The 13382-nt window shown below is 39.4% G+C and overlaps 1 protein-coding gene across 1 annotated transcript; it reads left to right on the plus strand.

The window, feature by feature from the left end:
* The first annotated feature begins 276 nt into the window (after positions 1-276).
* On the plus strand, positions 277-11605 carry LOC139928413 (chitin synthase chs-1-like). The gene is made up of 15 exons (XM_071920965.2): positions 277-329; positions 799-960; positions 1762-1936; positions 2648-2749; positions 3477-3618; positions 3962-4162; positions 4302-4417; positions 5190-5358; positions 5795-5974; positions 6557-6832; positions 8122-8186; positions 8548-8658; positions 9659-9873; positions 9991-10051; positions 11501-11605. Exons 1-15 carry the CDS (start codon positions 277-279, stop codon positions 11603-11605), a joined length of 2133 nt encoding a protein of 710 aa, XP_071777066.2.
* Positions 11606-13382: the final 1777 nt, after the last annotated feature.

The raw sequence follows: 13382 nt of genomic DNA on the forward strand, positions 1-13382 counted from the left end.
CAGTCTGAATAGGGAATAGTGTTATTAATAATGCTGCAAAATGAGGATATATAAGTAGGATTAGTATTAGGTTTAGGTTAAGAGTAAAAAGCTAGGCATGTAGTGGGGAGGGTTCAGGTTAGGATTAGGGGTTTGGGAACGGATGTCATCAACAAATCATCTGGCTAGACTTTGATTGTCAATTGTCTAAATGTAAATCAATTTCTTAAACTTGCAAATCTTGTCATTTCAAGTGTCAAGTCGATAGACCCAGTGACAGTGTATCTATGTGCGACCATGTGGCATGAGACCTACACCGAGATGATGCAGATAATTTTTTCGGTGTTCCGGTGAGTTACACAGACCCCTAGGTCACAAGAAAATTTTATGGACAGTCATTTTCCCATTCCTATATTGAGTAGTTGGATTTATTTTTTGTATTGATCCCCAAAGGGAAATTGCCTCTCACCACAGGGAGTTGAGAGCACTCGGTCAGTTATACAACAGCGCCCCTAGAGGGAGCAAGTTTCTTGTTCAAGGACACTTTTGTATGTTTGCTATCACAGGCGATTGAACCAATGCCTTCCAGTTGGAGGACTGCTGCCCATAGTGAAAAAGAAAAAAAAAATCCTTAATATAGGTGCATGACTGTCCAGAGAATTTTCTTTCAACCATTTTGGATAATGCAGTTCAGCGTTGTCCCAGGGTTGCATCTTCCTAGATCTTGAGAGCTCAGAAAATTAAACAACAGAAAAATCAGTCTAGGGAGATTTTAGCAAAATATCAAAGCACCTCTGTGTGATTCTCTCAACTCTCCAGACTGGACAAATACAGACCAAAGAAGGATCCAAAGGACACTGATGTGATCTTCGAGACCCATATCTTCTTTGACGATGCGTTCAAAGATGTTCCGGGGAGTCTGGGACGCCACATTAACGAATACGCAGAGACCCTTGTGGAAACCATCAGAGAAGTTTACAGGTAAAATCCATGCTTAGACATGGTATACATTTATAGTGCATTGAACTGTTTTACATAAAAGATAAAGTAGGTCTCCTAGTTACCTCACATAGAAGGCCTATGTCTCACTGTTAGATCATTGAGGAGCCACAGTAGGGCAGCCCAAAGTAAGGGCTGGTGTTGTGCCAAAATTTGTTTCCCCTGGCATAGTCTTCACTGCTATTTCACAACAAGGAAATAACAAAACAATTAAAATTTTTGCAGATTGCTTTCCAATTGCTGTCTTTTTAAATGGTAAAGCCAAGTTTTAAAAACATTAATGGTATTACAATGAAAGTAGTCTACCAAAAGTAACCTACCTAGTTGCCTTGTAATGGACGGAGATCACGCTTGTTTCTGGTCTCATCTCAAACCACAAGCATCCAATGATTATATAAGGAAGTTGTCAGGCTATATATTAATCTCCTGTCATTCAGTAATTGCATTCCACCCACAATAACTTCATTGTGCAGTGGCAAAATAACAACACACACCGAGGACAAAAGGGCACACTGCCAGGGAAACATGTTTTAGGGAATGCACATTTTGGCACACACAACACAACAAAAATAGAACTCAAACTTCAGCACCAGAAAATCCATGGAAAACGACGTTGCAATACTGGCCGCAATGTTTGATTGACAGGTGATCTCTGGGAAGTGCAGTGCAGAAACACCACAGCAATGACAACTTCACACCAAAGATTTCACCAAAAATAGAAATATTAGGATCTCGCAGATTGCCACTTTAAACTCTGAACTACTCTGTCATCCTCTGCATCAGTATCTTCATGGGGGATGATAGGAGCCTCTTCAGAATGCAGCAGCAGATCCCTGACCAGAATATCCTGAGGACGCCGTATGGAGGTCGTCTGGAGGTCACCATGCCTCACGGGAACAAGCTGGTGGTTCACTTCAAGGACAAGCAACTCATCCGCCACAAGAAGAGATGGTCCCAGGTGGGCAAATCATGTGATGGGTTTCATTACAAAATTGTATGTATCCAGTTTTGAATAATTTTTGTCTTAAAATATCAGTTAGTTAAAGTAAAAAAAAAAAAAAAAAAAGATGATTCTCTCATCAAAACCGTACATATTTTGTAAGCAAAGGTCTTTTCAGATAATTTGTAACTTTAACAGTAACACATAACTGGCTTTACTTTTCTGCCAGAGATCATTTTGTAAGAAAACTCGTGATCGTTTTCAAATGGATATCTCTCAACAAAAGTCCTAATTTTTCTCTAAAATTATTATGTTACCACAATAATCCTGTTTATTTCATGCTAGTATGGCTTGCTTAAAGAGAAATTAATCCCTATACCACTTTTGTGGGTTTGCTGCCATCTAATGGTTAAAAGCATGCTATTGCAATTGCTATCTGCTATTGGCTGATTGTTGATGCCAGTGAGAGAGATCAGCCAACAGCAGATGGCAATTGCAATAGCACACTTTTAACCATTAGATGGCAGCAAATCCAAAAACTTTGGTCTAGGGTTTAGTTACTTTTGTGTGTATGAATTTCTATCAAAAAGATGTTGGACTATTTTTTTTTTTATTTATTTTTTTTTTTTAACACAATTGTCAGGTTTGATGTAAACATTGGTTGTATGGGATTTTAAAGAGGTATCTGTGTCAGTATGTCTTTGCAAAACATTATTTGTTATTTTCCAGGTCATGTACTTGTACTATCTTCTGGGCTGGAGACTCATGACTAAATATTACATAAGCTGGGTGAACGGGGAGGAGGAGGCTGAGCTGAAGACAAAGATAGAGGTGAGATGACAGAAAACACACATGCATCCACACAGAAACATATATATACACACACACACACACACACACAGGCATACATGCACACAAGCACACCAACTTTGTCATCATTGTATATGTGTATGTACATGCTGTATAGTGCAAAGTGTATATGCACACTAGGGTTAGACCAATAAATCGGATATCAGCCAGTCAGTGTCATCCACCAACAACAGCTACAGGATAGCTGTTTGATTACATATTATTGTGTAATTGATCAATGCTACACTGGTTTCTTTTCCACCCTTCTCAGAATAAAATTCTGGGAGAAACACTTTTTGGAATTTGTTGGCATGAAAACAATCAAATTTATATTTATATTGTTCTTTTTATATTGTTTTTATTATCAGGGAGTGCCATCGTAATTTTGTTGTGTTGTTGTCTTGCACAGCAGTACAATGACAAAGTTTTCTTGACTTGACTTGAAATTTAGAGATGTTGATGTTGAATATCGGCACAAAATGAGTCGGCAGCTTCAATCCAAAAATATCAGTATCACCACTGAATAAACCCATATCGGTCAAACCTTTATGCACACTATATAGATTATATATACAGTACATATAAATTGGCATTTGTGTGCATGAACTTGTGTGTGTATAGATTGCATGTCTTCTATATTTCTCTATGGAAAGTAGCAGGCTATAGCGTAATTCTAAAACAGAGCAAATTCCTGTCCCTGTTCCTCCAGAAAGAGAAGCACAACACCTACCTCCTGGCCTTAGACGGGGACACAGGTTTCCAGCCGGCTGCTGTGATGCTGCTGATTGATCGCCTGAAACTGTACCCGCTTGTTGGGGCCGCATGTGGCAGGATTCACCCTACTGGTTCAGGTTGGCACACAGTATACTATGACAAAAAAAATACAGTACAAGTATATTAAAGAAGTACAAAAAATAATTGCAACAGTATCACAACAGTAGCAGAATATATTTTGTGGCAGTATGTGGCAGGATTTACCTCACCGGGAGTGGAAAATGTTCTATTCTATTCGATTCGATTCAATTTGATTTGATTCGATTCTGTTTTCCTTGATCTTGAGAGCATCTACCTGAAAAATTCAACAACAACAAAAACTTGAAGTCTACTTTATATCTACATTTGCAGTATAACAATCTAAATGTTAATTTGTTTTGCAGACGTTTGTGTTATAATATCTCTCTGTTCCCTTGTCAGGTCCCATGGTTTGGTTCCAGAAGTTTGAGTATGCTATAGGCCACTGGCTACAAAAGACAGCGGAGCACGTGTTCGGCTGTGTGCTGTGTAGCCCGGGCTGCTTCAGCCTGTTCAGGGCAGCAGCTCTCATGGACAACAACGTGATGAAGAGATACTCCACCAAGTCCCTGGAGGCCAGACACTACATCCAGTACGACCAAGGTAGAGGTCACTCTACAAAATAGACTGATTGATAGATCACTCAGTGTCTCTCACTCGATCTCGCTGTCTTTCACACACATAATCCCTCTCACTTTCTCCCTGTCTGTCACACACACACTCTCTCTCTACCTCCCTCTAGGGGAGGACCGCTGGCTGTGTACTCTGCTGCTGAAGCAGGGTTGGAGGGTGGAGTACAACGCAGCGTCTGATGCCTACACCAACGCCCCAGAGGAGTTCAATGAATTCTACAACCAGGTGAGTGCTAGGTGATATTTTTTCCAATGCACAAATACTGTGCCCTACTCATACTGGGCCTATGAGTGAGGTACAGTATCAGAACCCTTTAGTCTCCCATGGGGAAACTGAGAGGTTGTTTTTATTGGTTGCATATGACAAATATAAAAAGGTCCCTGCAGCACCTTTGGGCCAGTTCCAAGTATGTTTGTGTGCTGTACCAGTACAGGTTTCTGAACAGAACAGAACTGAACTGTACACAGTGCACTGTGGAAAGACATGCTGATCTCATTGGTTGAGTTAAACCTCAATGGGCGGAGCCAAAGAACCACATTTTTTTGTAGTGTAAATTAGCGAACTGGGAAACTTTTTTTTTATTCATGATGTTGGAAGGTCAGCAGCTAGCTACTGACTAACTTACTTACCTAACTAAACTAAACTAACTTAGATAGCTATAGGCTGTATAGCTAGTTTGAACTTGGAAGGTCAGCTAGGCTAACTTACTAACGTAGATAACCTGATATGGCCAAACTTTTTTCAGTCAGGAGCAAGAGAAATATGCTTCATAACATTTGCCTCTTTCTCCTTGTCTTTTTCTCTAGGCTTCAGTCATTACTTACCAAGAAAAACAGTTTCTTTGGCTCCACCCACTGAGGTTTAACTCAACCAATAAGATTATTTCTGCCTCCAGAGCAGCTCTGCCTCCGAAAAACTAAAATCTGTGAAAGACATATATATAAGTCTGTGTGGTGACATATGTATAACATTATATCACATTTTGTCACATATTCAGCGTCGTCGATGGGGTCCGTCCACCATGGCAAACATTGTGGATTTGCTGGGCTCCACCAACATGATTTCCAAGAGGAACCGATCCGTCTCCAAACTCTACATGTTGTACCATCTCTTTGGCATCACCTCATCCATATTGGGGCCCGCCACCATCTGCCTCATGATTGCAGGTTAGGTTGATTTTTGTCTCTGTGTGTAACTTGATGGTTTTACATTATTTAGCAAGGAGGTACTGTATGCACATCCAGCCTCCTGACCAGGTGCTTGATACGACAAAATGAGACAATGAAATTTAAAAACAAACAAATCCTGCATACTGGATTGCTGCTCCCACAGTGAAGTAATCCACAATCCACTGGATATACGTTAGTATTATTTTATTTTTTACAAATAATTTCAATGAATACAAAAATAAAATACAATTGAAGCCCTTTACCCACTGATTGATTAATTTATGACACTGTAAAAAGGCAAAAATAATTAAGCCAGGATACTAAATTCCATTATGGTCCTGTTCAAAGGGCAGAGATAGTTAATTACGGTAAGTTATGTTAATTCATCTATTGTAAAACCAGACCCTGTGTGTGCTTTCTGTCTGTCTTTCAGGTAGTTTTACCTTCATGTTTAACTTTCACCCCAGCGGCGCACTGATCCTGGCTGTAATACCTCCTGCTATCTACCTGGGTCTCTGCTTCAAGCTCAAGTCAGACACTCAGATCCTTATTGCAGCAGTTATGAGCGTCGGCTATGCCTTCTTCATGTTGGTAGTGGTAATGTCTATTATAGGTAAGTGGACCTTAAGCCTAGCCACTCAATATCAGCCACAGAAAATAACATTTTGGCTGTAAATTAGAAAGTCCCGAGCCTTTTAAACTAAGTGCTGGCAAGTGTTTCTTTTTCTTGTCTTTCATTTTTCTTACATCTTTTAATGTTTTACACATCAAAATATTGATAAATGCTCCTGCCCTCTTTCTTGTGTAACCTTGTTTCTGGGAGTTTTGTTTGTCTTGACTGAGAATCACTTTTTAAACTTTGTTTTAAAAAATGTTTTATACAAATAAGTGTATTTTTATTAGTATTATTATACTATTTGTATCATAAAAATAAGAGCAAGGTGTGGTGCCAAAGAGCTGATGTGTCAACCAATGTTCATTTCAAAATTTGGGTGTTGGCTGTGATTAACATTCCAATGTTTTGAGTTTTGAACCACAACAACAACATAAACATAATTATGCAGTAGCCTTCTTGGGTGTATCATAGGAGATTACCATGCTACCATGAGTGGGTGGTGGCAGTAGCCTAAAGGTTAAGGTGCTGGCTGCTTTGAACCTTCAAATTTATCCGTCCTAATTTTTTATCCTCAATCAGGCACCATGGTGAAGGACAAAACCATCCTGACTCCCAGCAGCATCTTCATCATCGCCATGGCAATCCTTTACGTCATCACCGCGACAATGCATCCCCAGGAGTTTTTCCTGGTGTTTTATGGTTTCCTCTACATCCTCTGCATCCCAAGCGCCTATCTCCTATTGGCTATTTACTCCATGGTCAACATGAACAATGTGTCTTGGGGCACCAGAGAGACGATGCCTGCTGCTGGAGCTGCCACGCCTGCAGCCCCTCCACAAACAAGAGTCCAGAAAGGTAGACGCCAGTTTGAACCCTGAAGTAGAATAGAAAAGAACAGATCACATAGAACACATAACTGTTCTATTAATATTTAATATATTATCAATTTGGCTCTGAATGGCCTATCAATACCAAACTTGGCACAAGCATCAACATTATGACTTAGTAACACCCACCAAGTGTGACATCGATAGCAAGGAATTAGAGCCAAGTAAAAACAAAATTTTGCTGCTATTAGGATGTCTTACTGATGTGTGTCTACCAGGTCTACATTTGATGTTAGTTTTCTTCGGAAGAGGATTAGGGCCACATGTGAAAAATTGATTTGAGTTCTGAGATTAATCTCAGAATTGTGAGAATAAAATCAGAATCCTGAGAATTCTTAGACTTTAGAACATTAATTTCAGAATTCTGACTTTATTCTTAGAATTCTGACTTTAATCTCAGAATCTCAGAATTCTGACTTTATTCTCAGAAATTTGACTATAATTTCAGAATTCTGTCTTTTTTCTCAGAATTCTGACTTTAATCTCAGAATTCTGACTTTAAATTCAGAATTCTGACTATTCTCAGATTTCTGATTTTTTTCTGCCTTTTTTCTCAGAATTACAACTTTTTTCTCAGAGTTCTGACTTTAAACTCTGAATTCTGAGATTAATCTCACATACATTTTTCATGTGTGGCCCTAATCCTCTTTTGGAGTTTTCTGCTCTTTGCCCTCATGCAGTGGAAACTGGTGCATAGCTGCTTGCAGCTACTGTATATTTTCACTTTATGATTTGAGTCGACTGGACTGAAACTGAATTTACCCTTGCAGCCAGAGGTGCATTGGAATGGCTCCTCCTGCAGGCCAGATGCTGTAAAAACCCCTGCCAGAAGGGCAGTAGAGAAGAAGTCAGCATCAGCCAGGAGAACCTGATATCTGAGGTGGTACAACCTGTACCTCGACCCCAAAACACAGTTGTGGAGGATGTTGGGTCCACTGTGGAGGAGCAGAGGTACGTTCTGAGGTGAAACACTGGAGTAGTTTAATATGTTTCCTGAGCTGTCAACCTGAAGTGTGAGATGGTTGAACAGGTGAACGGTTGGATGGATGGACAAATGGATGTATGATATTATAATCACCTCAGTATTTTACTGACTTTGGTTTCTGATTTTGTTTCAGACAAGAGGAACCTCCTTTCATATGTCCTAATCAATGTAAGGCTAGACATTAACATCCAAACACTGACATTCCAGTAGACTCTCAGATGTCATGTCATGTTGTCTAAAATTCTTCAATCCCACCTCCATGCTCTTTCCAGGCTGGGTCTCACAACTACAGAGCATGTCTGATGACATGTACCTGCAAGAAGCAACACTTGACAAGGTGTGTAGGTCTCCCTTTATCACTTCAGCATAATTGTCTGCCTTTGAATCACATCTGAACAAAGGAGACTGTTATTATTTAATTTCTTTAAAATGAGGCTCACCATATATACTTGTCAAAAGTGGACAAGAATTACACTTATAATACAATTTATTATTTATTGTTATTTGCAGACATTGCACTTCATCAAATTACCTGACAAATAGAAATGCAACAATGAATGTGGTTTGGAAGCACCAGCAAATATGGCTGGCATACAAAAAAGTTACTTTACTGCCCTGTCCATGACTTATAAGCAGCAGACATGATGTACATGCAATATATGAAACTTTGTCTAATGTGTTTCTGCATTTCTTCCCAGGATGAGGAGGAGTTCTGGAGAGAACTGCAGACAAAGTACCTGGAACCTCTTCCTGAGGACAAAAAGAAACAGAAAAAAATCACCAATGACCTCCGAGAGCTCAGAAACAAGGTAGCTGTGTGTCCCAAACCACAGGAAGGAATTGAATTACATGTACTTCAGTGTAATATCACTTAGCCAGAAAAAATGTGGTTCTTTGTTCTCGTCCATATGGGTTTAACTAACCAAAGGGGCTATTTTTGCCTTCAAAGCAGTTGTGCTTGCAAGAAATGTTTGTAGAACTTAACCTCCAATCTGCCCACAGGCTGCTGGCCACATAATTACATTACATTACTTTACATATTAAACATCAGTCGCCACACCCTATGCGCCTGCACCATGCACCACTGACTGCGCTTTGCACCATGTGCCGTCGATTCACGAAAATAGAGCGTGTTGGGCAATCAATGGCAATCATTGGCACACTGTACAAGATGCAGTCAAATTTGCACCGCATGAATGCACAGGGCATGGCGACTGATTTTTGTTCATTTCATTGCCTGAAGCGCGCACCTGTACATCACCAATAGGTGTGATAGGCCTGGCTTCAATCATGACCAATCAAATCACCTCATTTCCTTCTATAGGGTACAACAGGTGGTGACATCACCTAGCACCAATGATGCAGCCAATAGGAGATGGCAATTTTAGTAGCATGCCTTTTACCACTAGATGTCAGGCTTTGCACAGATTTGGGTTTGGTGTTAAGTGACTCATCAAAGTTGAATGCAGTTAGCCCAATATACCTTGCCATCTTTACAACACAATGGAAATACGTTTTTGACTTTATTGTGACACTCTTGATTAATTTGTTTATGGGTAATGTGTTTTTAAGTCATCAAATGAATCAAATTAAATAATGGTTATAATACAAAGACATTACATGAAGTTCAGCACAAATAGGGCATTGTGGGTTGGAGTTAGCTCTCAATTTTGTTGGTGGATTTTCTTCAAAAGTCAAAGCTGGCAGTCTATGAAGCACAAGGACAGGAGAAGAGGAACAATTTCCCCACATGGGCCAGGATTTAGTCCATGAAGTTAATCTTATCTTATTCTTTCTCATCATGCATAGATAACTTTTGTCTACTTCATCTGTAACGCCCTGTGGCTGGTGGCAACATTCACCCTCCAACTCTTCGAAGCCACCTTCACCATCCGCCTCCCCAAAGTCGACCTCGACCTAGAATTCACTGGAGAGTACATCGCCATCGACCCCGTCAGCTTCATGTTCATCCTGGGCTATGCCGTACTGGTTGTGGTCCAGTTTGTGGCCATGCTGTACCACAGGTAATCACATGGATAAGATCAAATGTACAGTTTTTCACTACAATATTTGACATTCATGATGTTAATCCATTGCTTAATCTCATTTTAATCTAATTTTTGTTGTCTTTGTTCTTCCAGAATATACACTCTGATCCATTTTGTGGCCTTTGTAGACACTGAGTCCAAGGCTGCCAAGCAGGTATATTCTACTACTGCTGATACTACTACTATTACTGCTACTGTAACTGCTACTACTACTCCTGATACTGCTGCTACTGCGACTAATAATAATAATGATGTTAATAATAAACTCTATTTGTATATCACTTTCCTTAGAAACAAAGGTACAAAGTGCTAAAAGGAACAAAGCAAACATGAACATTATGGTTTCCCTTGCTATTCAATAGATGTGCTGGGTTACCTTGGACTCAAATAATATATACCTATATATTTTTTCAATGAGGCGATTTAGGTGGCTTCCAAACCTACATCGTTTGGTACAGATTTCACTTTTTGCTAAGCTCAGATCATTTTGACAGATGTGAACACACCATGTGGACTCGGGCGTGGACCAAAAACTCATTTCTGGTGTGTGTTTTGTTGGTTCACGGCTGGTTGTTTGGGTTGTTTTTAGCCAAATTACAGCAAAGAGTAAAGATTTCACGACCCTAGCTTGGTTGGTAACTGCCGAGCCAGTAGCGACCGCGGCATCATTAACAATATTCTCACTAGCTAGAGTAAAACCTACCGGCTGCCCCAGAGCGGAAATAGCCTACATCTGACGCAGAGCATTACATCGTCAAATGAAAAGACCCCCAGTAATACTGGGTTGTTCAATGGCAAGGTGTAGCATTATAATGTGAAAACATCCTCTTACTGCCAGTCTAGTTTAATTTTTGGTCCTCCTGCCAAAATATTTACCCAATATGTTTGCTTGATATTAGGCAATGTGAAACAATACAGTGTAGCAACCTATCAAACTCTGGTTCGGACTTTAAAAGGACCATTACAGTGTAACCCTTAGTTTTATTTATTCTAAATACAGTTTAAGAGAAGCTTTTCCCCACTAAGAAAAAATTCCTGGGCAAACGGTGATGTATAACTGTATTTGTCCTTACGCTCATGGGTGTGTTGGATTTTAATGTGTATGGTGCACAAGATGAGTGGGTTTTATCATGTCAGAACTATTCAGGCAGTGCCAACTAAGCTGTCAATCACAGACAAGCACGCTAAATTGACCTGCAAATACTCCCCTGTAATTATCTAATCCACCATAGGTTCAATTGTCCTGTCGTGTGCCAAACTCCTCCCTTCTAATACTATGGTTGGGTGAGAACAATTAGTAATAGTCACTTGCCAAAAATGTTTGAGCTGGCAGCACGACGGCGTCGCGCTGTCGGCTCCCAGCCAGAAGGTCTGGGTTCGCTATACGTTCCCTTCCTGTGTGTGAATGGGAGTGTGAGTGTGCTTGTCTGTCTAATCTTTGTTGACCTGTCCAGCATTTCCCTGCCTTCCACCCAATGCATGCTGGGATAGGCTCCAGCCCCCCGAGGCTCCTAAATAGGAGCAAGAATAAGAAAATGAATGAAAGTTTGAGCCAGGTGTGGTGGCGTTCCTGTCTTCTAATCCTCATTCCAACCCTTCCCAGGTCCCAGATCCTGAAATCGATGATGATGATGATGATGATGACAGTGATGAGGTATTTTTCCCAAACCTATACTTCAGAAGTGAAGATGGTGGGACTCTGGTGTGAAGGAACAGAGCTTCATTCTGTAACAAGCACTTTCTTTTAGCACTTTGAAATGACTACTGTATGTGAGACAAAAGAGAATCATTATTAATATTATTTATATTGTTTAGTCAACTTGAGCTAGGTCCAGTTTATTTATAAAACCCTTTTAACAAACCGGCTTGTCGTGTGTGATTAGAGGAAATGAATGACACAAATGCTGATGAAACTGTATAATGGTGATATAAGAGACAGAGCAAATACAACACAAACACAGAGCTTTGTTTGTGTGTGCAAATGTGTGTGTCTTAAGTTCTGTTAATGAATCAGTGTCAAAAGTGTTTCTCAGGTACTTGAAGATATCTTATATATCTCACAGATTTATTTTACTTTTGTGTGACTGCACTGGCACTGAGGTTTACAATGCAACATAATATGAAGAATAATAAACTAGGAGTTTACAAACAAGAATATAAGCAATATGAAGAGGAATGAAACTGTTGTGTGTCTATTGCCATAGACAATAAACTGACATTGTGTGTAATAGGAGGGAAATCTGCAGGGACATTGAGCAAGTCATAACTTGAATCCTGATTGTGTGATTTTTATAATGGGCAAAAATCAGGACAGTGTATTTCATGGTTGTTTCTAAAAATATAAAAGCCAATAATTACTAAAGGCAATAAAACTGTGTCTGATATGAGTGCTGGTCAACAAAACATCCTTTAAAAACTATGAACACTGTTCAGAATGTATCCCAGATGTCAGCAACAATTATAATCCAAAGTAAGCAAAACTATCTTTTTTCCTAGTTGGACATTTGGCCTTTAACCTTTGTTTGCGCTCCAAACCAAACAGTGGAGTACAGGAGGGAATTTCAAGCTCTAAGCATCTGTGGGGGGTCTGTTGGTTGCTTCATTTCTGTCCCCTCTCCTTTGTCAGTTTGGGGAATCCCCCTTCACCCCAGTCCCCTCTCTCTACTGGGGTTTGGCTGTTTCACGTGCGCAACTGTACTTCCATGCTAAAGATAATATTTTAAAAATATCAGGGGCCTCATGTATGAAAATGTATTCGGATGTAACTTTTAATGTCATCTTTTCCTGATTTCTAAAAATATCTGAGACGAAATAAAGCTGTGCATGCTTGTTAAAAGCGGTGTACATGTAATGCATAAACCACAAATGAACTTCAAGTTGAACGGACGTGAACGGTTTGCTTTGTGAACACAGCACAGCGGTCATTGTCCTATAAATAAAGCCAAGAGATGTGTGGTTTTCTGTGCTGCAAGCTTTTCAATAAGCAGTTTTACCTGTTTATAATAATCAATAATGAGAGTTGGAAAGAAGGTGTGATTGTTAGTTTCTTTTTGTGTCTTTGTTGAACTTTTTTTTTATCACATACCTTGTTAAATATCAATAAATTTGTCTTGCCTTGACTAATACAAATTTAAATGTTCTACAAACCTGAAATAATGCCTTAGTCATATTAGCATAATATTTAAATATAATAAAGATAGAAAGAGAAACAGACAATATTTTATGTGGTAGAAACACTGGTGGGAAATTTGAAATGGGTTTTGTGTTTTTTTCTTTCCGCTTTCACTACGAGCCAAGAAATGTGGCATTATAATCTCTAACAGCCAAATCTTATAATAAGAATGTATCACATTGTGTATTTTATTATATATATTATTTTTATTATAGATATAAGAACGTTTCCAAAACTGTAGCTCCCAAACTAAATTGCATATTTCACAATCATATATTTTCATGGTGGGGAGTGATGATATGTTTAATGATGA

The sequence above is a fragment of the Centroberyx gerrardi genome, chromosome 19, assembly GCF_048128805.1.
Source record: "Centroberyx gerrardi isolate f3 chromosome 19, fCenGer3.hap1.cur.20231027, whole genome shotgun sequence".
NCBI classification, from domain to species: domain Eukaryota; kingdom Metazoa; phylum Chordata; class Actinopteri; order Beryciformes; family Berycidae; genus Centroberyx; species Centroberyx gerrardi.